General features: G+C 41.1%; 1 protein-coding gene across 4 annotated transcripts in view; it reads left to right on the top strand.

Moving 5' to 3' along the window:
* Nucleotides 1–26433, top strand: part of LOC116044182 (myoferlin-like) — a 30029-nt gene that overhangs the window by 1907 nt on the left and 1689 nt on the right. Inside the window, exons 4-52 of one of the 4 annotated variants that reach the window (XM_031291188.2) lie at nt 4981–5089; nt 5193–5286; nt 5402–5562; nt 5859–5987; nt 6170–6232; nt 6951–7001; nt 7114–7144; nt 7806–7921; nt 8055–8181; nt 8360–8463; nt 8573–8641; nt 8927–8970; nt 9588–9670; nt 9873–9911; nt 10246–10370; nt 10495–10608; nt 10728–10905; nt 11013–11137; nt 11319–11428; nt 11542–11734; nt 11886–12041; nt 12218–12349; nt 12443–12606; nt 14004–14118; nt 14429–14531; nt 16583–16725; nt 16935–17105; nt 17351–17438; nt 17516–17593; nt 17732–17913; nt 18503–18661; nt 18824–18925; nt 19020–19181; nt 20083–20248; nt 20346–20419; nt 20554–20613; nt 21672–21683; nt 21770–21868; nt 21977–22105; nt 22238–22393; nt 22496–22587; nt 22690–22860; nt 22970–23118; nt 24845–24984; nt 25081–25169; nt 25249–25344; nt 25455–25596; nt 25705–25804; nt 25911–26104. In XM_031291188.2, coding sequence (XP_031147048.1) covers nt 4981–5089; nt 5193–5286; nt 5402–5562; nt 5859–5987; nt 6170–6232; nt 6951–7001; nt 7114–7144; nt 7806–7921; nt 8055–8181; nt 8360–8463; nt 8573–8641; nt 8927–8970; nt 9588–9670; nt 9873–9911; nt 10246–10370; nt 10495–10608; nt 10728–10905; nt 11013–11137; nt 11319–11428; nt 11542–11734; nt 11886–12041; nt 12218–12349; nt 12443–12606; nt 14004–14118; nt 14429–14531; nt 16583–16725; nt 16935–17105; nt 17351–17438; nt 17516–17593; nt 17732–17913; nt 18503–18661; nt 18824–18925; nt 19020–19181; nt 20083–20248; nt 20346–20419; nt 20554–20613; nt 21672–21683; nt 21770–21868; nt 21977–22105; nt 22238–22393; nt 22496–22587; nt 22690–22860; nt 22970–23118; nt 24845–24984; nt 25081–25169; nt 25249–25344; nt 25455–25596; nt 25705–25804; nt 25911–26104 — 5689 coding nt within the window. The remainder of the gene's footprint in view (nt 1–4980; nt 5090–5192; nt 5287–5401; nt 5563–5858; nt 5988–6169; nt 6233–6950; nt 7002–7113; nt 7145–7805; nt 7922–8054; nt 8182–8359; nt 8464–8572; nt 8642–8926; nt 8971–9587; nt 9671–9872; nt 9912–10245; nt 10371–10494; nt 10609–10727; nt 10906–11012; nt 11138–11318; nt 11429–11541; nt 11735–11885; nt 12042–12217; nt 12350–12442; nt 12607–14003; nt 14119–14428; nt 14532–16582; nt 16726–16934; nt 17106–17350; nt 17439–17515; nt 17594–17731; nt 17914–18502; nt 18662–18823; nt 18926–19019; nt 19182–20082; nt 20249–20345; nt 20420–20553; nt 20614–21671; nt 21684–21769; nt 21869–21976; nt 22106–22237; nt 22394–22495; nt 22588–22689; nt 22861–22969; nt 23119–24844; nt 24985–25080; nt 25170–25248; nt 25345–25454; nt 25597–25704; nt 25805–25910; nt 26105–26433) is intronic. The other 3 variants (XM_031291191.2, XM_031291192.2, XM_031291193.2) reach the window with 3 other exon arrangements.

Here is a 26433-nt window from a genome sequence, read left to right on the forward strand (position 1 = left end):
GACAACACAGGCAGTCTAACACGAGCTGTCTTTAAGGCCGTCTCAATTGGAAGTACCTTGGATGCGAAAAAAGTATTTTTATATGCCAAAGTTCTACTACCTGCTGGCACAGTAACACACAAGGAAAGTAAGTTAGATATTATGATAGTAACCCTCTGTCTGAGTTATGTAGCTGGCTCTGCCTACCCCCTCACACCCTGCTTGCCATGCTGAAACTTGCTGGGCTGTGTGGGATGACTGAGCCTGATTGGGCAACAATGGATAGATGCATTGCTGTTTGTCTTCTCTCTCTCTCTCTCTCTCTCTCTCTCTCTCTCTCTCTCTCTCTCTCTCTCTCTCTCTCTCTCTTTCTCTCTCTGGGGTGGTTTGTGTGGTACTCTGTCACTGAGGACAGGGAAAATTTTAAAGGAAAATACTTTAATGTGGCATTTATTTGCCAAACTATATTGTAGTGTTGTAACTGCAGTGCATACAGTATGAATAAACTGCGACACTGACACTGTGTAAGGAGAGGTGTTGTAATGCAAAATGCTTCTAAGTTGCTTTAGAACAGTTCAAGGTTGTCGCTTCCATATAAAGCCAGAATCACATATGGGACCAATCTAGACGAACCGCAAAGAATGTTTCCTCAACATTTCTAATTACTGGAATCAAAGTCTTGTCTATTGTTAGCAAACAAAGAACATGGAAGTATATCTGTCTTTGTGATTTATCTTTAACAGATCAAATGCGGTGTATATATATATATATTTTTTTTTTCTCCTGTTCATAAGCTTTATCTAGTAAAAGTTCCCCCAGTGCATAGGACTGTCATAAGGAGGAGGGGAGGAGCTTTTCAAGGGTGCCTCTCTAGCACACAAGTCCATGTTAAATTGAGTAAAGTTTTCCACTGAGCTCGCCCGTCTGACACATTCCCTAAAGATCTACACAGTGGGAGCAGAAAAGGACTTCTCCCTTTCTTAAATAGTTTCCCAGCTGCTGTCATGGGTAATCCCTGTTGTCATGGCAAAGAAAGGGGAAACAAAGAAGCAATCTGTCATTTTAACTAATTTGATTTCAGGAAGAAATCTGAAGATGGTTAGCACTGTGGCCTCACAACAAGAAGGTTCTGGGTTCGAATCCAGGTTGTTCTGGGCCTTTTCTTTATGTGGAGTTTGTATGGTCTCCCCATGTTTGCGTGGGTTTCCTCCGGGTGCTCCGGTTTCCCCCACCATCAAAAAACATACTAGGTACTAGGTTCTCCAGGCAGTGCCCTTCATCAAGGCACTGGCTCAGATCTGGAGTTGGTCCCCGGGCGCTGTAAATGGCTGCCCACTGCTCCCTTGAGGGATGGGTTAAATGCAGAGAATGAATTTCGCTACATGCATGTGTATGTGACAATAAAGTACCTTTACCTTGAAAACCCCTTCCCTTCCTCTCACCGTCTTGATCTACCTATGGTGCATTTCATTGAAAAAATGTCTCATTTCCTTACACCTATTTGTGAAATAACAAATGATTTAGGTTTGAGTTCCATCTTTTTTTATTTAACTTAAATCTTTTTTTAAGAGAATATTTAAAGAAGTAAAGCTATTTACAGACAGAGCATGTTCTGTTAAAGGATTTTAGACAGGTCAAAACAAGACTACAGCCATGCTAGCAGCTCTGTAAGGGCTCTGTTTACAGCTGTGCTTTGAGCTAAATGCTAACAGTGGGATTGGATCTGTCGGCAGACCAACATCACTTTTTTTATTTAGACAAGCAAAAAAACCTGTCTACTAAAACTAGTTCATGGTTAAAAATGGATTGTCATATCCTGCTTTGCATCTCCTATACATGCTTTTTTGATCCTCTTACCCTACTCATTTTCACATTAAGAATTATCTCGAGGAAAACACTGAGGTTCTACAACAGCGCTGCAGACTTTTAGAAGTCATTGCATGTTTTTTTGATAACGCTAACATGACAAGGAAATGGCCAATTAAATATTATTATTATTACCATTAAATATTAACTTGTTCTGCCCAGATACACTTGGAATAGTAAAATGTGGGGGTGGTAAAAACAATTAGGTAAAATTCTTCATAGGATATGGCTGGAATTTCTTTTTTTTTTTACTTTAGAACCTTTTTTTTATTTCCATCTTATAGAACGCAATGTGTCCTAATATTTGACCTACTTTCACCTACCTTGTTTATGAAAAAATATTTCTGGATTTTATGGCCTTGCAGTGCTGAAAACTCGGTTTATTAATATATGACGTAACAGTAATAATTAGGTATCTGTGACTGCTGATTTTCACACGCTAGGCAAAGATCTGAGCTGTATCATCCCACTCATCCATGCTAACACATCTGTGAAAGCAAATAATTCTGACTGAATGAATTACAAATTAACTTTTTGAACTGAAATCCAGCCAAGGACGCTTGTGTTGAAAGTCACTCCTTTCCCTTCATGGAAAGGCGATCATAGCTATTTGGTTTGGATAAATTAGAACTTAGTTATACCAGAAAAAGGCCAACAGCATAAACTTGTTTATGTATGACTAAAAGTCTGGTGGCATGAAGCACTTCTGTCTGTTGTTCCACTGGCTGTTAAAGGCTGAAAAAAAGGGAAAACTGTACCTATACATCCAACCATAACTCCATGCACATCATCTTTTGTTTGTGGGTGATTGCAATTGTTTGGACGTGGGGATATTCCCCTGTGACTCACCAGGGCTTTGCAACTGTCACAAAGTCTGTTTTGTTCATTACATTCTGTTTTTACATGAAACAATGGGGGAAAGTCTAAGCACGTCTTCCATATTCTGTTCACAATTCATACAGCACTGAGCGTCAATATTGTCCCATAACTTTTGGTAGAGGTTCAGGATAGTGTGTGTAGTGTTTAATATCGTACAAACATACTGTATGATTTAATCTCTTTCATATTTGAATGCTCTTATCAGAATGCAAAGAAGTTGCAAAATGAAAAATGTCTGAGAGGGACAGCCCTACGCCTGAATTGGGTCACCTAAGCTTTTTGAATAGTTTGGAGCATGAAGCTGTTGGCAGACATGTCTAAGGAAAAACTCCTAGGAGAGTGGATGAGTTACATCCTACTTGATCCAAATCCTGTCCACATATTTGCTGAGAAGCCATCGAAATTACACCTAACAATGTTGGTGCCTCAGTGAGGCTACATACCAGGTCACTAACTCCCAGGAGAATCCCTGTGTCAGCCTCCTTCCTGATGTAGTGCTGCCAAAACAATTCTTTCTCCTCCCTACAAAACTCTGTCCAACTATTTCTGTAGTGACCTAAATCGTTGCTAACCTGTTATGCAGCTGTCTGAGTAATTGTATATAATTCATTGAATTATATATTCATCTTACTTTGCTCTAAGTCAGTGGAGTGCAGCATAATATGATTTAGCATATTTATAGTTTACTTTTTAATAATTTATACCCTCATCTAAGTTATCAGTCCCTTTGCTGCTCAGTATTAAGACAAGATCATACAAATCCTATGACCTAATGCTACACAAGTGTTTTTAGCAAAGGGGGAAATAAAGACATAATGTTGAATATTTGGGTCTAATCGCAAGCTTTAAGGCCAGCCTTGGATGTATCTGATTCTGAGTTTACAGTGGTGTCATTGGATCTTGTGTCCGTAGTGAGTAACTGAGTTTCCATCTTGGGAAAATTCCTCCCGTCAGGAATGCTGCCAAAATAATATGACTCAGTCCACCCAAAGAATGATATAGTTTGTAATGAGGTACTGCATTCCTTTAGCTACATTGTGTTACTTTTGACACAATACAGTGAACATCATTTATCAGCCAAACATTAACTAGGTTTATTTTTATTTATTATTAGGTACACCTAGCTCAAACTAATGCAGTCTAACATAGCAACTAATCATTCTTTCCTTCATGAAGGTTATAATGTTCTGTTTGTTGAAAGGATGCAGGTTATGGTGCTGTACTGTATTGCATTATACAAATAGGTGTTTTTGTTATTTAGCCTACTGATTTTAAATTGGGTGAACAAAATAATAGAAACACCTGTGTTTCAAATATCTGGGCTTCTTATGGTTCATTGGCAACATTTCTTTCTTCTCAGAGCAAATAGAATTTTGTTGCTTTCATAGTTACTCATGAGTGTCTGAGCATAAACAAGCCGCACAGTAAGCTGAGTAGCTTTTGGCTGAACATCAAGAAAGACTGCAATCAACCACAAACTATAACTGAAAAAGGCTAGTGTACTTGTATAAGAGGAGTCCAGTATTGTAGTTAGTCCAATCGGTTTTTTTTTCATTTAGTTTGGTCCTTGAACTATCTAAGAAGGAGTTCTAGTTCATTTTTTAATCTGTATCCTTTATTCACCGCCTTTTCTTGACAATGTTTTTATTAATTTTCAACTTAATCATTAAAATGTTGATTATTTCATTTTGCAGGAAATGTTGTAATTAAAATTCCATAAGGGAAATGTTTCACTTAGAGGCGAATGACTCAGTGTGTACAGACGGATAATGTTTTTGTTACCAGGAAGTTCCTCTGATTTTCAGCCAACTTATTAAGTTTTGTTATTTAACCAATGGAAAATAATAGGTAATCTAAAATTTGAAAGGGTCCAAAATCACCCTGGGTCTGTTGTTCAAAGCCGGTGCTCAAAGGACCTGCAAATGGAAGAACTGGTTCATTTCAGTTCTCTAAAGTCACACATAAATAAACACATCATGAATCACTGGCTGGTAGCTTCTGCACCGTGACTGTGAGGTGTGCTTGTTTGTCTGAGCAGGCAGGGTTTGTTAGCTCTGGGAGGTGACCTGCCACACTATATTCCCCTTTTGTAAATGTGACACCACTGAGCGCACATATGTCTATGGTCTTTAACATGATTACGGATATGTCAGCTGAACGGCAAGCCTAAGTTTTGCCTTATTAAATCAGGAAATTAGTGCAGTACAGTGGATTCAAATCTATTTCTGTATTTCATATTTCACTGCTGTGTTTTAGATTCATTGGGTCAACCAAAATCTCTCTGAAAGACCTCGCCGCAGGTCAAACCAAATCACTGCCATCCAGAAATATTCCTTTGGCCAATGAAAGTGGACAGAATATAGGAGTAAGTATCTTTCTTTATGAATCAAAGAATTTGAGCAACAGGAAGACTTCCTTCTTCTTTTTAAAGAAATCAAATAATAGACCAGCCAATCATTTCCTTCCAGGCTACAATCAACCTCGTGATTGGCTATGATCCTCCAGCCAATGCTGCACCAAACCTCAATGACCCTCTGGCAGGAGATGCCACAGTGGATGCTGGTATGTTTCTCTAATTCTTAGTGATGCAGTGCAATGCAGTAAAGGTTTACTGGTAGCAATACATTTTATTAGACGCATGCCGTGTATTTGATCATCCTGTTTTTCTGCTCATTAGGGGGTGGTGGGGGTGGTGGTGAGGAGGGGGACGAGACTCTACCAGATGGGGGCCAAATTGGCTCCTCAGGGGTCCCCTCGGGTCAGCCCGTTAACCTCCGCCAGCGGTTCAACAGGTCACAGAATCGCCAGCGACTAGTTGATAAACCTCAGGACTTCCAGGTCAGTTTCATAGCGTTTTTGCTAAAGAGTGATTATCAACAAAGACCAACAATATACTGCACGTTCAATTTTTAATACACGTATCAAGAACAGAACGATCTGCCAGCAATTAGAAAACAACCAGCAAAAACTGAAATACGTTTTGTTATTACTTTTTTTGTATTAACTACAAGAACATACTTAACAAACTAAAGACCTATTTTCCACCCAAAAATTAAATTGGTTAGAATCGGATGCTCTCATACTGTCATAAGTTATTCATGCACACTGACACTGTGAAACTATCCATCTGGTAGATTCGTGTCCGGATCATCGAGGCCCGTCAGTTGTCTGGCAACAACATCAAACCAGTGGTGAAGGTTCATGTGTGCGGACAGACCCACAGGACCAGGATCAAGAGGGGAAACAACCCCTTCTTTGATGAGGTACTCTCACTTCTCTCTTACACAGGAAGACAATAGACGACACCGATTTGAAATGGAGTGAAAATGTCTTCCTTTTGATTCCATCGGTCTCGCACTTAATATTAACAATTTTGCAAGGTTTAGGTTGGGCTGCAGGGTCCCCTTTAAACGTTTTCTATGTTTCTTTTTTGTATTTTTCGCAGATATTCTTCTACAATGTCCACATGCTACCATCGGAACTGTTTGATAAGCCCATCAGCTTCCGGGTCAGTACACATCAGTTTGTATAAAGTACTTGAAAGCAGTACTTGTGTAAAAGTACAAGTATCTTACCAGAAAAGGACTTCTTAAAGTATCTGATATCTACTGTACTTAAGTATCAAAAGTAATTTTCGTATATTAAATGTACTTAAGTATTAGAAGTAAAAGTTAAAGTTAAAAAAAACTTTTTTTTTTAAAAGAACTTTATGACCAAAGGTGTGTAACATTATCTTCATCACCACTGTGGTCGGGGTGGTCATTGTCTGTTACCATGGTGGCAGAGCATGCACCAGGTGCTTCCATATCCTATGGTTTATTTTTTTTTGCCGCTTGGCAACAAACAGGCATTAGGTCACCAACTGGAATGGAGCGTGCATTATCATGGCAATTTAGTAGCAATGATTCGCCAAACCAGTTTTTTTCCAGCGTAACAAATATCTTCTGATTTTATTTTGTAGTAATGAGTAACTAAGATGCTTAGGGGAAATGTAGTGGAGTAAAAGTATAAATTTTAATTAGGAAATGTAGTGGAGTAAAAATAAAAGTTTCCGGTAATATAAACAACGAAGTACAGATACGTGAAAATTCTACTTAAGTACAGTAGTGAAGTATTTATACTTTGTTACATTACAACACAGGTACACATACGTCGATTTTGAGGTCCTATACTCTATCATTATATGTATAAATATCTATATAAACTGTGAATTCTCCTCTCTGCAGGTGTACAATTCCTATTCACTGAGGGCTGACAGTATCATGGGAGAATTCAAGGTACCTGGTCTCATTTCATCCTCACATACTTGTAAATAAATAAAAAAAAAAATTGGTTAATGCCTTTTTTTAAATATGAGACTGGCTGACCTGGTTTTGTTCTCGCACACAGCTGGACGTTGGTTATGTGTATGATGAACCAGGTAAGCTCTTCACAAACCACAGATTTGTGTGTCATTTACATTTGTCTAACAATGCTGTTGTTTGGCTAGTGGAAGTCAGAATGTGAGAGGGTTATTATAGGCTTATTTTGAGTTGGCTTGCATATATATATATATATATATATAGCATGATTTTTTTTTTAAAAGCAAATATAATCAATCTTTTTTTTATTAACAATACGTCACATGAGTATGTGAATGGTGTTGCTCATAGTGATGAGATCATTATCACCCGACTCTGAAGCTCCCAGATGAAGTAAAGTTGGACAAAATCTAATTTCTTATAAAATGTATTTTTTATCGACTAGCCTACATATACAAATAGCTTGGCAAAGTTGCTAGAGAACTAAAAAAATACATGTATTTTTTACCATTTCTGGGTTTAACTTTATTTTTTTTAGTTTCTAACATTAATTTTTTTTAAACTTGGTTTTAATTTGACTTTATGATAATGTCTTTGAGAGGGAATAGTGTGCATAAGCTCAATGTGTGCACACAAGCACAAGGTGTGGATCATTATTCCCGATGGTGCTGTCTGTTAATGTGTGTCCTTCATGTGGTGTATTTATATGTGTGTGTGTGTGTGTGTGTGTGTGTGTGTGTGTGTGTGTGTGTGTGTGTGTGTGTGTGTGTCCCATTGCAGCCCACTGTGTCTTGAGGAAGTGGCTCCTGCTGAATGAAGCCGATGACTCCAGCTCCGGGGCTAAAGGCTACCTCAAAGTCAGCCTCTTCGTAGTTGGGGCCGGAGATGAGCCTCCGGTATGACGGACAGACTCTCAGATGACTTTCACTGGCGCTGGTTGCTTCCTCTTTCCGCATGTAAATATGGTGACCATGACCCCCACTCTCTCTAATAGACTATTTTCTGTTCTTTCTATCTCACACACTGCAGGTGGAGAAGAGGGAGTTAAATGATGATCAGGATGACATAGAGAGCAATCTGCTGCTGCCAGCTGGCATGACTCTGCGATGGGCCACCCTGTCACTGAAGGTGTTCAGAGCTGAGGACATTCCCCAGAGTAAGACAAGATGTAGCAATTATTTTATAATTGTAACAAATCAAATAGTTTTTGAAACATACGCAGTACATAACAAATACTGGTTCGTACACAAAAAAACTTTAACTTAAGCTTGTGGAGACTTATTTACTGATAAATAAAGTATGGTTAAATTTAATTTAGTTCCATTCCATTTCAGTGGATGATGCATTCATCCAGAGCATGAAAGAAATTTTTGGAGGGGAAGAAAACAAGAAGAACCTGGTGGATCCCTTCTTGGAGGCTTGCTTCGCTGGCAAGAAGGTTCCTGATCATTTTGTCTCTTTTTAGCTGCAGTGGTGAATGTATGCATGTTGGACATAACAATCATTGTGTAACAGAAGAAAGGCTGATGGTTTGTTTTTCTCTCCAGCTGTGCACTCAGATCATTGAGAAGAATGCAAACCCAGAGTGGAACCAAGTGCTGAACCTCCAAGTAAAGGTGAGAGGATGAAAAGCTGTGTTCTGGGGCGCCTGGTTAGCTCACCTGGTTGAGCGTGCGCCCCGTGTAACGAGGATTAGTCCTTGTCGCAGCGGCCGTGGGTTCGGTTCCGACCTGCGGCTCTTTGCTGCATGTCATCCCTCTCTCTCTCTCTCCCACTTTCATTACTTAGTCTGTCCTATAAATAAAGGCAATAAAAGCCAAAAAAAAAGACCTAGCATTAAAGAAATATGCATCATGAATGAATTTCAGTCTTTTATAACCTGCTTCTTTTGTTTTCTGTAGTTCCCCTCTATGTGTGAGCGTGTCAAACTGACAGTGTTTGATTGGTAAGTTAAACAAGATTACAACTTATATTTAAGCGATGTAGCCTGCGTCATTTTGTGTTCAAGAAAAGGCAGTGTTATTTTGTTCATGGGGTTGAAAAAGTGTACTACAAAACTTCTAGTCAGTGTGGTCAGCTGTGCTATGTGTGTGTTTTTTCATGGCCCATCACCAACCACATGAGAATAATTCAGCAGCCCATGACTATGTGCAGGCCACTCCCTTCCCCTCAGTATGCTCTGGGATCCTGTTGGCACCGTCTCTCAGCCAATTTTCATTATTGTGCATTTCTGAGCGAACACTCAGCTAACTTGGGTCCAGGAAGGCTGAAGGGGAAATAAGTGCAAGAGGAAAGGTTAGGAAAACTATGTGTGCCTCAGAAGGTGTTGAAAACCCTCTCGAATCCCAGAGCCAATTAATACATTTTTGAAAACATGTAGACATAAACAACAAGGAGACATTGTTTTTTTAAATTAAATGTAGTTTCCTCATAGAGATAGTAAAAAAGCAGAACATTACAATAACCCCTACATTTTGAAATGTGCATGTTAACAGTTAATTACAATGCAGTGCTATGCGTGTGTGCAGTGTGAGTCTAAAGGTGTTGTGTGTGTGATTACAGGGATCGTTTGACAAGAAATGATGCTATTGGCACCACGTACCTGAACCTCGCCAAGATAGCCTCCTCTGGTGGAGAGATAGAAGGTATTCTTTTTTTTTTTTTTTTTTTTTAAAGTAGTACATAATGAAAATTATTACATCACTGCTGGAAATAAACTGCCTAATTAATAGGTCCAGATCTTTTGTGAAAACCTCGTGTGGAAAACTGTATCCATTGTTATGGTTATGTGCCTGTGTGTATTAACTTCTTATTGGTACTTGAATTGTCCTTTTTCTCCTGGAATAGAGGAACATGCGGGAAGTGGGGAAATACCGTCATATGAAGGTTCCACTGTGTCCTTTTTTGCTCTGTGTTGCATGAGATGTAATACAATAAGCATGCTGTGCATGCTAATTTGCTGAATTAGTCTAAATCTTTGCTTGCGCATTTACCAAAACATCTGCCCTGTGCTCTGTTTTGACGTCAGTATTAGGATTTAAGTGTTTAACTGTTTAGTTATCGTAGTGCCTGCCACCTACTTTACCCAGCATTCACTGTTTCCATCTCAGTCTGTCCATCACCACCGCCTCAAATACCACACTTACTAACAATAAAGCTTTGCTTAGCTTAGCTCTCATCTAATCATAAAGAGGTTAAGTGTCTCTCCATGTCTCCACAGCTACCACAGGGCAGTCTGAAGTGGGTTTCTTGCCCGCCTTTGGGCCCTGCTATGTCAACCTGTACGGCAGCCCCAGAGAGTTCACCGGCCTGCCAGACCCCTATGAGGATCTCAATTATGGCAATGTAGTGAAGACTTGATTGGTTTTGTAGAATTTTATCTACAATTGTAATCTTTCTTTTCACTTTTACCCCTGTACTACATCCCCTTTATTGTTTTTTTCAACAGTTCATATCAATGTCTTTGCAGGGAGAAGGAGTGGCGTACAGGGGCAGGATTCTGGTCGAGCTGTCCACTAAGCTAGAGCGAAATGCAGACAAAACAGTAGACAGTATCCACAGCGACGACATCCTGGTGGTGCAGGTAATGTAACTATTTAAACCTGACAAAGGTGTGGTTCAGTTTGACAGCAGTGTGGTTTCACTTGTCCCTGAATATTTTCAACTTCTCTTTTCTTTTGCTGTTTTCTTGTTTACATTTAGAAGTACCAGAGGAGGAGGAAGTACAGTTTGTGTGCAGTCTTCTACAGTGCCTCCATGATACAGGAACCAGGAGAGCCAATCCAGTTTGAGGTCAGCATCGGTAACTACGGCAACAAATTGGACACCACCTGCAAACCGCTGGCCTCCACCACTCAGTATAGCCGTGCTGTATTTGATGGTGAGTGAGGAAGCTACTATGTGATGTGATCTGTTCACGCACTAAAGACACATTTAAAACCTGCTTTCTTGTCAAGAGGATTTTTAAGTGGTGTGTATTTTCTCTAGGGAACCACTACTATTACCTGCCCTGGGTGAACACTAAGCCAGTGGTTGTGGTTCTCTCGTACTGGGAGGACATTAGCCACCGCCTAGACTCTGTCAACATCATCCTCTACATTACTCACCGCCTGGTAATAATGCAATACCCCTTGTAATCCACAAGACCTTTATGATTTATTGATATGTTTGCAGCCATTAAATCGTACTGTATTGTACTAATGTTTGGTACGTGTGTGTACATGTGTCAGTGTGAGAGTCAGTCAGGTTTAAGATAAGACTGTAATCCTCACCCCTATTTTGTTGTTGTTGCAGGAATCCAACTTGGAGGCATTTAAAACAGCCATCTTGGCTAAAGTCTCCGAAAATCAACTTGTAGAGGTGTGGCTGAAGTTGCTCAACCAGCTGATTGAAGACCTAGAAAGGTAAACGATCAAGATCATTTCTATTGTCGTAAGAGTTTACTGGTTAATTATTTAGTATAAATCAGTTTGTGTGTTGTATCGACTGGAATTATTAATTTCTGCTCTCCTCCCAGTTTCCCAACACCTGAGCTCGAGAGCTCCTCCAACCTGACATCTCTGGACATCCAAATCAAGAAGCTGCGAGACAGCGCTTTGACCAGCATCAAGGACGGAGCCAGACGCATGAGAGAGGAGGCCAGAGAGATCCGTGACACTCTGCCTGACTTAGAGACCTGGGTGGACAAACTTAAACTGCTGGCAGAGGAAGTACGTAGTACAAAGACAGAAAGTATTTGAGCATTTGAAATTCCACTTCAGACAAAGGAGGGGGACCTGCAGTAAAATATCGTTGCCAAGCATTATATTGTTTGTTTTGCCGATCCATAATTCTGCATTTGTGCATATGTCTTTTGTCCAGCCCCAGAACAGCATGCCCGATGTGATCATCTGGATGATACGGGGTGAGAAGAGGGTGGCCTACAGTCGCATTCCCGCTCACCAATTACTCTACTCCACATACAGTGAGCAGGCCTGCGGTCAGCACTGTGGCAAGATACAGACTGTCTTTTTAAAGGTACACATCTGCAGTCAAAGAAAAAAGAGGAACATTTGATGTAGTAATCTATTAGATTTTGTCTGAACAGCTTTTAATTTCTAAATTAATTTTAAAAGGTGTAACAATTTGGTCCTTTGCAGTTGTAAAAGGCACTGCACTATAATTATTCAGTTATTTGTTGTTGTTCCCCTCAGTACCCCATGGATAAGAACAAGGGCCTGAAGGTGCCGGTTCAGATTAGAGTCAACATGTGGCTGGGTCTGTCTGCACATGAGAAGAAGTTCAACTCGTACTCTGAGGGAACCTTCAGCGTGTTTGCTGAGCTGGTATATCACTCCAAAATATAAATGGTCATAGCCCAGTTCAGAGCCAGCAGTCAGCATCTGAAACCAAACATTTTCTTCTTTATTGCATTACAGTACGAGAACCAGGCCCAGGTATTTGGGAAGTGGGGAACCACGGGACTAGTGGGGCGCCACAAATTTTCAGACGTAACAGGTAAACTGAAGCTGAAACAAGAGCACTTCCTGCCCCCGAGAGGATGGGAGTGGGAATCTGACTGGTTCATTGACCCAGAGAAAGCGTGAGTACACTTTTAGATAGCGATTTGACATATTTCCTCCTCAAGAGGAAGACTTTTTGATTTGTTTTTTCATGATTCAGATTAGTTACATTTATGAGAAAAAAAGAACACAAGTTAGTTTTAAGTCTTTTGTCTTACCTCTTTCCACTGAACACACACATTCTTTGGACTTAAGTAGAGGAAGTGGGCTACATCTGCTCCCTACTGTTTACATTCCTCTCATGCCTTAGACCATGATTTAATGACAAAGTACCAGACTGTACCAGTGAGCTGGACGTTATTTACACTTTTTTTTATCTACCTCTGTCAACGCAAGTCTCTTGAATTCAATCTTGACTCAAATGTACATGTGTAATTGTTTGGTTTTCCATGCCAATGTTATCGGTACATTTCTGTGAGCAACTACAGAACAGAGACATGTTACTGGTTACGTAGCAGATTCAAGATTTTACTCACAAAATATCACAAAATATGATGCATTAATATTCATTAAACTATCCAGTAGGGCTGGGCAATATATTGATATTATATCAATATTGTGATATGAGACTAGATATCTTCTTAGATTTTGGCTATCGTTATATGGCAATTGTTGTCTTTTCCTGGTTTTAAAGGCTGCGTTAAAATAAAAGTGATGTAATTTTCTGCAAGCGGTGCAATCAGGAGTTGATCAGCTGTGGTTGTTCTAAAGATTTGGCGTGTCACCTATTTTTTTTTCCATGTAGCCGTCACACATCAAGGTAGTAGTAGGTAGCGTTGCCTGGGCGGTGGGGAAGCCGGGAACCGGGCTCAGCCGCTAATATACAGCGCGCAGAGCGGCCGGAGAAAAGGGTGCAACTGTCGGCAACAAAAGCTAGCTGTACAACGTGCTGGGGAGACCGAGAGTCTGGGCGTTCATGTGTTTGTGTATGTTTCTTTTCATCATTTGCTTCTAGGGTAGTCTGTTGTGAAGCTCTGGAGTTAAACACCTGTTGATGCTGTTTCATCCTTTCTGTAGGAACCATTACATCGACTGTAAAAAAAAAAAGGCTTATAAAGTAATGGTAAAGCATGGATTTAAATGGCAGGTGTTTTTTTTTTTTGTGAAGCCCTGCCCCCGCAGCTACACACAGCGACCACTTGTGTGTGTTTTTTTCAAAATTGTATTGGGCAGTTGCTTAGTTTTATTCACAGTTTATTAATATTGAACTCTGTCCAAACTAGAACTGCCAGTTCATTGGGTAACCAGCAATACACCCATCAAGTGTAAAGTAGTATGGATGAATGGTTTTCGAGATATTCAAATGACACACACACACACACACACACACACACACACACACAGATTCTTGCCTTTATAGATAAATGTGTTTTTAAGTTACACACAGATGGTACATATGTTTGACTTTGCGTTTCAGTCTCTTAACGGAGGCAGATGCTGGACACACTGAATTCATGGACGAGGTGTACCAAAATGAGAGTCGCTTCCCTGGTGGAGAGTGGAAGGCTGCCTCTGAGCCCTTCACCGATGTGGTGAGAGCAACGCGCTGACATGCAAATAAATGTGCTGATGGCTTTAAATATCACACAAACACAGTTAATGTTTCCCTTGTCTCTATGACACACACGACACAAAAAAACATGCATGAATACCAGCCAGGCACTCTTTCTCTTACTGTAATTATTCATTGACTTTGGAGGCAGTTCCATTATTTCCACTCAGGTTTTCTTGGTTTTCCTTCTTTAACCTGTTCTAATATATAAGTAGGCCAAACGACGTGAAGAAAATAAACAAATGAAAAAAATGAACTTGTGCCGCTAACCCAGGTTTTGTGTTGCCCAGAATGGAGAGAAGAGCCGTAACCCTGGAGAGTTTGATTGTCCTCCAGGTTGGATGTGGGAGGACAAGTGGACTGTGGATGACAACAGAGCCGTGGATGATCAAGGTGCAGACAGTGACCTCACCAGCTAAAATCCATAGAGTGCTTCAAGCTGATGTTTCTTATTTAGTTCTTTTTTTCCTCTCCGTCTTGGTTTACCAGGGCTCTGACTCACTCGTAACTCCTTGCTAAGTCATAATAACAATAAATTAAACTCATATGGTGAAACTTAAACTATATGTTCTTGTATCCAAAACAAACAATAATGAAACCAGAGGCCTGTACTACGAATCAAGATCAACATGTCCTGGATTTCTTTCAGTTACCCAGTTTCACTAACCCTAACAACCGCGGTCCCGCATAAACTGTGTCACGACGGTGGTTAACAACTAGTTCAATCAACCCAGGGTTTCCCAATCCAGCGGCGCGCACATTCACATAAGAGGTGGTGTTTGCACAGCACGACCAATCGCAAACATCTACTAGAGCCGCATATTTTATATAAGAAGAGCAAATTATAATTCTACATATTATGAAGAACCAGTGGTGTAGTGGTCCCTGGAGAAGTGGGTATACTCTCAGTGTTCACCTTTTTTTTTTTCTTTTTTTTTTTTAAAGTAGTCCAGAAAAAAGCCCTGTTTTAGAAACAGCGACACGTAAGACTATGATTTAGTTTACCCAAAAATCTGTCATTTCTACTTGCTCACTATTATAAAATGATCATGACTTGATTAGGAGCAGTTTGTAGTTACTACTGGTCACACAAGCAGCCTGGATGAATGTAAAATGTATTTATCATGAGGCAAACATGGTGTTATCTCTTCTCCTCTAAATGTGCAGTCATATTGCCACTGGCAATTTGCCAGTAGTTTAAAATAATGATTCATTTGGAAACCACCTTAAAACTTACCTCAGAATTATGTCTTCCATCAACTGGGGTGGCACACCGCCGCTTGTGTTATTTCTTCAGCTGTTGTTTGGTCTGCTGTCGTTATCGTAGTCAAGTGGCACCGGCACCTGAGTTTTTTTTTTGTTTTTTTTCACTGGCACCTGAGGTATTAGCGATATTTTCCTCGGCATGACCCGCCCTACTCCACCTCTGATTGGCTCATCAGTAAAGTTAACCAATCTAATCAGTGAAAGCAGCGAGTACCAGCCAATTAGAGGCAGAGGAGGGTGGGTCATGGCTTCACTATCCTTGAGGAAAAAATGGGCAATCAGGCTCACAGATATTACTGAATGGTGCGCATCAGGGGGGATTTAGAAGTGGGTATACGCAATGCTGACTGAAAAATAAGTAGGTATACGCCGTATACCAGCGTATACCCTGGACTACACCACTGTGAAGAACACAGACACGGTTTGGCAGGCAAAACGCAATACAGTCGCTGCTTCCTAAACAGAAGGAAAGCTGGCAAAAAAATAGCCGACGCTGTAAATGCGTAAATCACAACGCTTATCAATATCTTCCCTATCAGTCAGGCACATTATCTGACCATAATTACATTGTACATTTGTTACTGCCGTTGCTTAAGCCTGTTATTTCAGTTGCAACCCTGGCAGTGGAAACGACCGTGAGAGAAAATAAAATATATAAAAACATAATTCAAACCGATGTACATTGGCAACACACCGGTCAAGAAGCCGACAAATAGCCGATATGTAATTCCCTCCCATTAAAATGTATATATTTCATAGTACCCATCAAATACCCATCAATACTCTCTCTCTCTCTCTCTCTCTCTCTCTCTCTCTCTCTCTCTCTCTCTCTCTCTCTCTCTCTCTCTCTCTCTCTCTCTCTCTCTCTCTCTGCGCACCGAGCTCCGTCTGATCTTCTAAGAACGGTGACGCCGTTATCAATCGAGTATTGATTGGTCAGTAGGCGGTGCTTTTACACTGGTTGATCTCTGATCTCCAATTTAACCTGTTCCCGACCAGGTTAGGTGTTCAGCATAAGTTACCACGGCAATTGAACCCGGTAACAAGTGATCCACCTTCGTGATACAGAAAACCCTGGGTTGAACCTGAAGTTACCTCGTTAACGCCAAATCTTGCTTCGTAGGACAGGCCTCAAGTCAAATTGTTTGTGTAAATGTTTCTGTGTGTGCACTCCACAGGCTGGGAGTATGGAATCACTATTCCCCCAGAAGACAAGCCCCTGTCCTGGGTCTCTGCGGAGAAGGTGTACCACGTCCACCGCAGGAGACGGCTGGTTCGAGCGCGCAAGAGAGCCGCACTGCCTCCAGGAGCCGTTGTGGAGGTCAGCAAAGGCCAATAGGGCAGTGCTACTGTATATTATGTGGCATTGTTTAATATAGGAAGCTAATATTGCAAATTCTGATTATTTGATCAAGATTAATGGAGACTGATATCCAGGTGTATCTTTATTTCACAGTATATAATCACTCAGAGTTTCATTAATAGAAATCATGTTTGAGCTACTTGTTTATTAAAATATTTTGCTCACAGAAGCGGGACCAAGGGGACCCTGAGGGATGGGAATTCTCTTCTCTGATTGGATGGAAGTTCCACAAGAAGGAGCGTTCATCGGATACGTTTCGTCGACGGCGCTGGAGGCGGAAGATGGCCCCAGAGAACCGGCTCGGAGCTTCCGCCATCTTCCAACTGGAGGGGGCGTTGGTGAGTAAACGGAAAACAAATGTGTAATTCTGATTCAAACCGCTTATTTGGGTCAGGATGTGCTTTCATGAAGGTAGTTGTGACTGTGTATCTGTCGTCCACATATGAGTCGCAGAGAAGGGCTGGCATTAAAGCACAAACCAGTTCTGAGCTCACTGAGTCACCAAATATTTAAACAAACATATTAAACAAACATGAACAGGTAAAAGCTCTGAGATGTCTACTTGGTTTGGTTTACTCTGCAGGGTGTTGATACTGAGGAGAAAGGCTCCAAGGACGGTGCCACCAAGCTGTTTGGTGCCAACACGCCCACTGTGTCCTGCTCCTTTGACAGTGAGTGATGCATATAGTGACACATAATTAATGATCATGCTCAAATATATGCCGCTGAATGTGTTCTTTCTCCACAGGATCACATATGTATCATCTCCGTGTCTACGTCTATCAGGCACAGAACTTGGCATCTATGGACAAAGATAGTTTTTCTGGTAAGATTCTACTCTGTGGTCAAAAATATGATTAAATGTAGTTTCTAATATCAGTATTAAGACTGCAAAAATAGCTGTTCATGATGGATGTGAAAAGATGACCATTAAACCACGTATGTTTGTTTTTTTCCTTTGCAGATCCCTATGCACACGTCTCCTTCCTGCATCTTAGTAAGACAACAGAGAGCCTGCAGGCAACACTGAACCCCACCTGGGACCAAACTCTGATCTTCAGTGATGTGGAGATTTATGGAGACCCCCAGAGCACTGCTCAGCGCCCCCCTGATGTTGTTCTGGAGTTCTATGACAAAGACCAAGTGGTAGGTGGTAGCAGATATACATAGAGAAAGCATTTGTACAACTAAATATGTGTGATTTTATTACTTAATGATGTACCCTAAATCTAACTGTGGGTTGTTGCAGATAATTGCTATAGGGAAAAACAAATACTTCACTTAGAAACTTAAATTTGCAAAAATAAATAATTATTTGAGTAATAATCTCTCAAGCAGGGCGCACGGATAGCTCAGTTGGTATAGTGGGCCCACATATAGAGGTTTACTCCTTGACGCAGCGGGCCCAGGTTCGACTCTGACCTGCGGCCCTTTGCTACATGTCATTCTCCCCTCTCGCTCCCCTTTCATGTCTTCAGCTGTCCTGCCAATAAAGGCCTAAAAATGTTTTAAAAAAATATCTCTCAAGCAGAAGCTTTTACTGCTCTTGAGATTTAAGGTAGACTTTTATAGAATGAATTACAATTTTAAAAAAAAACTTGATGTCTTTCGTTGTTCTTCTTCTTCCTTTATAGTAATGTCCACCTTTCCTCTACACTAAAACTGTAATGCCTGTTTTGAGAGCCATCAGCTAAAGGCGTGAAAATATAACCGTGACATGTTATCTTCTGCCCAGGGGAAGGATGAGCTGCTGGGCCGCAGTGTTTGCGCACCACTGGTGAAGTTGAATCCAGGCATGGATCAGACACCCAAACTGCTGTGGCAGCCCATCATCCATAAAGGTCAAAAGGCTGGAGAGGCACTGGTGGCTGCAGAACTCATTCTTAAAGTTGAGGTTTGTCCTAAAAGTAGTGGAGAAATGGCTTCTTTACAGTAATTAAAACACAGCTATGTTCACTAGGCCTGTAGTTGTTGTTGCATTTTAGAGTGTTTATTACCGTAAGTTACTGGGAAAAAGGTCAGCATTATCCATACTCTCCTGTCTCTGTCTTTGTAGTCGGGTGAGTCAAATCTTCCCCTGGTTCCCCCAAAGAGAGCAGAGAACCTCTACATGGTTCCTCAGGGAATCCGGCCTGTGGTGCAGCTCACTGCTGTAGAGGTAACACACAACCTTTAGACACCGTCCCTCTGAACTGATTTACATTATGTATTGAACATCACTTGTGTGTGTGTGTGTGTGTCTGTGTGTTCAGATTCTCGCATGGGGCCTGAGGAACATGAAGCCGTACCAGCTGGCTTCAGTGTCTTCCCCCAGCCTGGTGGTGGAGTGTGGGGGGCAGAGGGTGGAGTCAGCCATCATCAAGAACATGAAGAAAAATCCCAACTTCCCCAGCTCTGTTCTCTTCATTAAAGTGGTAATGGCAGGGTTGGACAAGCTGGGCTGTGTGTGTGTGTGTGTGTGTGTGTGTGTGTGTGTGTGTGTGTGTGTGTGTGTGTGGAAATCAAAGCGTCTGGGAGAAAAAAAGTTATGAGGAAAGGAAATTTTTGCCAAAATCAATAGAAACATTATTATTAGAAACATATGCACTAGAAACCTAAAAAACAACCTCAACATGAAATAACTTTAAAGTCTTAGAGCTTTTAAACAATACTGTAAATTCATAATATCAGTGTTTTCCCTAGATTTGTAGAAGACTTAGTATTTGTATTTGGAGGGAGGTTTAGGGGTCCGCTCTCAAGGAAATGCAATTTCACATAATTTTGGACCATTGTTATAGCTGTGTCTAAAACTTTGGAAAAGCTAGATTAGAGTAGATATTAGAGTAGATAATAATAAATAAAAAAAACTCTCAAAAAGCTTAAAGACAACTTGCTAAAGAAGCCCACTGGGGACCAACTACAATCATTGGATATGAAAAAAGTAATTTAATTACATTCAATCGGCTTAAGTGGTGGCCAAAACGTCTTGGGTGCTGCACTTAAAGGTGCAGTAAGTGATGCACAAAGATCGTCAATTTGAACTCAATTGCCAAACAAATACAACCCCCCCCCCCATTCACGTGCTGCCTCCCCTCCTACCATCAACTGTTGCCACCTGTTGCCGATTGGCTGAAATAGTGTTTTGTGGTTCATGCACTCCTTTCTGTTTGTTTTACATTTAACACCGTATTTTAAACCGTAAAGAACTAGGTGACCATTAGGAGATAGTGCTAAATTTGACAAAAAGTGTATTTGATTAACATCACTTACTATACCTTTAAGCCTTATAATGGTTATACTATATTTTTCTATACCTTCTCTACACCCTCCATCCAGCTCCTTCCAAAGGAGGAGATGTACACACCTCCCATTGTGCTGAAGGTGATTGACCACCGTCCGTTTGGCAGGAAGCCTGTGGTGGGTCAGTGCACCATCACTACTCTGGAGCAGTTCAGATGTGACCCTTACATCGTCACCGCAGAGGGAGCCATGTCTTCCAAAAGTAAGAAGGCATACAAAAAATAATACAAAATGACTCAGAACATTCTGATACAATGACAGAGAGACAACAAGCCTTGGCCTAATGTTGTCCTCCACAGTGGCTCTGATGGCTTCTCCTTCCAAACATCTCTCTATTAACATGGAGGAGAAGACACCACTGCTAGAAACTCAGGTAAACTCTACCAACGTATTCCTTGTGTTGTTTCTAACTAGTTACTGTTTATTCGTCTTTCCTCTTGTCACTAAAAAGTGCAGAATTTGACTTCCCTAGTCAAATTTGACAAACGTGATTGCTCTGGCTTACAGTTCATGTACAGCATGTCAGCTGCTGTCAACAAAATGGCTTCCCCTACTACCTCCTACTTTGTATGTATGATTACTTATTATAGCTTTCTAATCCACAAGGCTGTGCACCCATGACACTGGAAGTCTGAGATCACTTAATCCACAGCGCTAGGGCGAGCTCGACAAAGGCTGTAATTGTTCTTAATTTGTCACTAATTTAATGAGCACATTTAATTTCCACAGCAAGGGCGTTAACATGTAAATATTTATTTACAGGCCGCCAGGCAGTTAACTCACACGCTATCGAACTGCCATGACGTGGCTGGAAGTACAGTTACCAATATTCTACTTAAAGCAAACGTTGGACATTTTGGATAATGTGCTTATTTCATTTCCAGCCAAGAGTAAAATAAGAAAAGTGATACCACTCGTTTCTGCACACTAAATATAAAGCTACAGTCAGCAGCCAGTTAGCTTAGCTTAGCTTAGCATAAAGGCTGGAATTAATCCATGAAGAAACCAAAGTGTAAAAAAAAACACGTCAGGCTCAGTCACTTCCTGAAGTCTCTGTTGGTGAATTGATGAAAAGGCTCCAGGAAGTTACTGCGTTGAGCCAAGAAATATTCTAGCACAAAACCCCCCTTGACTTGTTGTTTTTACACAAATTAAACACACGAGATGTAACGTGTTAATTAGTGAGCTTTAGGAAGATTTTGTTACCTTTGGACAAAGACGAGCTTGCCGTTTCCTCCCGTTTCCAGTCTTTATGATAAACTAAGCTAACCAGCTGCTGGCAGTGGCTTCACATTTAGCATACAGACATGCGAGGGGTATCATTCTTCACGTCTAAGTTCTATCAAGAAAGCAAATAAGCTTATAACATTATTATTATTATTATTATTATATATACATAACTCTTACACAGCCCTTTGATAACGCCCTTGTTTTCAGATTTGCTGTCAATCGTGAAATTGCAAATCTCCTTATCAATCTTTCCTTCGCCTTTTCACTTTCTTGTCAATATTTGTAGCCTATTGTATGTACTGTGTATATGGGTTTTTGTAAGTTACTGCTGTATGTCTATGTACTTGTGACTTCTGTTCTGTTTTATGTCACATCGCATCGTCTTTCTCCAAAAGATTGAAGAGAAGGTAAACAAGTGAATATGACTCCAGATTCTTAAACCAAATGCAGAGAACCATATATGAAGATTGACATTGTGCAATTCAATCTTCAGGAAAAAGAGACAGTCGATTGGTGGAGCAAATTCTACGCTTCAACTGGAGACCAGCAAAAATGCGGCCCCTACCTCAAAAAAGGATACGATACCCTCAAAGTAAGTCTGCTTGTATTCTTCCCACAGGACCCACTTTATAGTGTTAATTCACATGTGTTGTATGTCATGGCTGTTGTAAATGACTTGAATGTGACTGTGTATCCTCAGCTGTTTGACTGCGAACTGGAGGATGTCCCAGAGTTCAAAGGGCTGACTGATTTCTGCAGCACTTTCAAACTGCTGCGGGGCAAGAATGAAAGTGGCGATGATGACCCCTCTGTGGTTGGAGAGTTGAAGGTAGTTTAACAACACTAAACACTCGATCAGGATCGAGCAAAAGTGAAGCTGTAAGATGAGCTGAATCTCCTCAGCTCACGACCAAGCCCAGTAAGTAAAATCTGATTTGTGTGCGTGTTCTTGTACCTGCAGGGTTCATTTAAGGTGTACCCTCTGTCGGACGACCCAGGTGTTGTTCCCCCTCCCCGTCAGTTCAGAGAGCTGCCAGAGAGCGGACCTCAGGAGTGTCTGGTCAGGATTTATGTGGTGCGGGCCATAGACCTGCAGCCCAAAGACAATAATGGCAGCGTAAGAATGAATCTGTATTTCCAAGATTAAAAGCAGCATATTTCGACACATGCAGCCCAATCAGCACTTTCTGCTTGAACTTGTGCTCCCTCTCCTGCTCAGTGTGATCCATACATAAAGATGTCACTGGGAAGGAACACGGTTGATGACAGAGACCATTACTTACCCAACACCACCAGCCCTCTGTTTGGAAGGTAAATGGACAAATATAAGCAATGGAGAATATAATATACACCTTGTTTTGCTTAAAGGGTAAATCATTGCACTTTCTCAAACACACATTTTGTTTTGTTTAGGATGTTTGAGATGACGTGTTTCCTGCCCCAGGACAAGGACCTGAAAATCTCCGTCTACGACTATGATCTCCTGACCCGCGACGAGAAGGTCGGTGAGACGGTGATTGACCTGGAGAACCGCTTCCTGTCCCGATATAACTCCTACTGTGGCCTGCCACAAACCTACTGCATGTAAGGAAAAAGCTGGGCATGGGCAATCTTTGGGGCAACATTTAGGAAATATTCCTAAAATCCTGCAGTCATGAATGATCTTTACTTTCATTTCTGTTTTGTGTCTCAGTTCTGGTATCAACAAGTGGCGGGACCAGCTGAAGCCTTCTGAGATCCTGAATAACCTGGCCCGTCTAAAAGGCCTGTCCAAGCCCAGGACAGAAGACAACGGCACATCACTCACCTTCAATGGCAAACAATACACGCTGGCTGAGTTTGGTAATGTCAATGGTTTCAAACATAATGGTGTAAATGAGTGTGAATCAGTGGTGGAAGAGGTATTCAGATCCTTTACTAAAGTAAAAGTACTAATACCCCACTGTAAAAAATACTCTGTCGCAAGTAAAAATGCTGCATTGAAAATGTTACTTAAGTAAAAGTAAGCAAGTATCATCAGGAAAATGTACTTAAAATTATAGGTACTCAATGCAGGAAAATTCTCACATTTTTGAAACTGGAAACGATCCAAACAGTTCTGGGTTTAATCGTCTAATTATTTCACCTGGACTTGTAGGCCGTTATATTGTTGGGTAGTTTAAGTTATAATAAAACATCGTATTTTATAAACTACATGTGTTTTGTGTGCAAAAATCTTAATTTGTAAAGTAACAAATTTGTAATGCCAGAATAATGTATTGGTAAAAAGTACAATATTTCTCTCTGAAATGTAATGGAGTAAAAGTAGAAAGTGGCATGAAAACAAAAGACTCAAGTTAAGTACAAGTACCTCAACATTTGTACTCAAGTACAGTACTTGAGTAAATGTACTTAGTTACATTCCACCACTGGTGTGATTCACCCTACCCTTGGCACAATGTATAGTAGCTTGCAGTTCATTTAAAATGATCAATTCTCAGTGAAATGTGCCAAACGTTGGGTGAGTGTCCCTATGCAAGCCCAGTATTGATGTTAAAGTATGTTTTGACCTATGATTAGACCCGGCAGTGGCTATCAGGCTGTGCAATCGTCAGAGGCGTCAGAAAGGGGGGGGAAAGGGGACTGAGTATTCAGGGCCCTCATATGAGGTGGGCCCACAATGATACTAGAATGAATAGCCGTGGATGCGAGGAGGGGCCCATAAAGAATGCCTATGTACAGGGTTCAGAATTGTGTGCTATGGCCATGCCCTGGCCGTTATTAATCTACTAAGCCCTCTTACAGGCAACACCATTCTCTAGCCTTGAGCTAACGTACCTTTAAGAGGCCTTTTGAATCCTACCCTCACCCAAGCAAAGAGCAGATTCTTTAACCTTAGTCTTGCTTTGCCAGACCCTCCTCCAAAGCGCTGAAGGAGGGTCTGACTCTGGCTACTCCACATAGCATTCGGGGATGGGAGGGAACCGTACTCTGGTTTAATGGCATTTCTTTAAACCAATCAGAATCGTCATGGGTGGCGCTACGCTCAGCACAGTGCCGCTGCAAAATAGTCGCGCGAGAGAAAACTTAGATTGGACAGATAGTCTATCTAGTTGTCTCAATTTACCCTGCAGAGATCTGAGGAGCAGTTAACTACAGTCCTCATTAATCCACCACATTTAAAATTCCAACACAAAGAAAGCAGAAGGAAACGGAAAATACATGCATCCGGCGGAATTTCCTGCAGCACCGGAGCAATCCCGGAAGTGTAACATCAAGGATATAGACTACTCTAACCCCAACATTGTATCTGCTCAGGCTATGCTGTAATGGTTTGACCAACTGGCTGGATAGGCAGCTTCATCTGAAAGCCATGGCCCACTCAGTTGTTCAACCACCATCACTGTATATTGAGTTCCATAAAAAAATATTTTTTCCCTGCAAGCTAATATAATATAAGCAAGCAATGACGACGCTAACATGATGCAGTTGGCAGGTTTAGTGTTTACTGTGTTAACCATCCAGTTTAGCATGTTAGCATCATATATAACGTAAGCTTAATGAAGCGGTAACTTATTTCCACATCCAGAGGACAACAAGGAAATTCATGAGCACTTGGGTCCGGCCCTAGAACGACTCTCCCTGCACGTGCTCAGAAAACAGGGACTTGTCCCTGAACATGTGGAGACCAGGACCCTTTACAGCAGCTTCCAGCCCAATATCTCTCAGGTAAGTTGTCACCGTTTAACACATATTGTATGATGCCCTGACACAGCTATTTTGTAAAAAAAAAAAAAAAAAATTAAATAAAACTATTTAATTTAGGGAAAGCTACAGATGTGGGTGGATATTTTCCCCAAAAGCATCGGCCTCCCTGGACCTCCCTTTGACATCACACCACGCAAGCCTAAGAAGTAAGTGCTGTTCAGTTCTTCATCACTGGTCCCATCACACGCCACTGAGTTAACGCTCACTGTGCTTTTGAATGTTCAGGTATTTCCTGCGCGCTGTCGTCTGGAACACCACAGACGTGACTTTAGATGAGACCAGCATCACAGGAGAACGCATGAGTGACATCTATGTCAAAGGGTTTGGCTGATGAATAATTCAAATTCACTATCAATTCTGTATAGTAGGTTACCATTGAACCTGTTGGGACAGGACAAATGAATGCTCACACCTGTTGTTCCCTTTGCCAGCTGGATGCCAGGCATGGAGGAGGACAAGCAGAAGACCGACGTCCACTACAGGTCTCTGGACGGAGATGGCAACTTTAACTGGAGGTTTGTCTTTGGATTTGAGTACCTGCCTGCTGAACAACTCTGCCTCGTGTCCAAGAAGGTGAGGCTTGTGTGAACTATATTGGCTTGAAATCAAATATGGACCACTATAATATTGTACAGATTGAAAATTGAGGCCATTTGCTAATTGAAATTTGTTTTCCAACAGGAGCACTTTTGGAGTCTTGACAAAACAGAGTTTAGGATCCCCCCCAAGCTGATTATTCAGATATGGGATAATGACAAATTCTCATTGGATGATTACCTCGGTAAGACACATTATAAGTTAAACCAAAACTTGTTTCAAGTGTCTGATTTACCCGGAGACCACCATTACAAAACTTGATTGTGGAAGTTTTAACTCTGTGATCCCAGGCACACTGGAGCTGGATCTGCGTAACCTGGTTGGTCCTGCCAAGACCCCTGAGAAGTGCACTCTGAAGATGATGGATGATCTGGAAATAGGAGCTCCACACAAGATGGAGCAGGCCAAGTCTCTGTTTGCTCAGCAGTCAGTCAGAGGCTGGTGGCCCTGTTCCATTGAACAGGATGGAAAGAAGGTCCTGGGCGTAAGTATGAATAAAAAGTACATACATGGCCTCGTTCTAAACATGTACTCTACGCTCCACATATCTGGAACAAGCTCCAACAAAACTGCATGTCCGCCAACTCTCAGTTCTTTTAAATCAAGGCTGAAGAAATTTCTTTTTGATGTTTCCTTTCTTTAAATAATTGTTAATTTCTTATACTGAAGTTGCATTGTTGAAACTGTATGACAATCTATATGAGCATATAAAGGGGACCGGCCCGTTCTGGCAACGGAAGAATTGCGGGTGGATTACGTATATAGAGCAACGGCTTATGAATTGTCCCATACTAGCAGCATAAAATCTCTTTT

Source organism: Sander lucioperca, chromosome 22 (assembly GCF_008315115.2).
Source record: "Sander lucioperca isolate FBNREF2018 chromosome 22, SLUC_FBN_1.2, whole genome shotgun sequence".
Taxonomy (NCBI): domain Eukaryota; kingdom Metazoa; phylum Chordata; class Actinopteri; order Perciformes; family Percidae; genus Sander; species Sander lucioperca.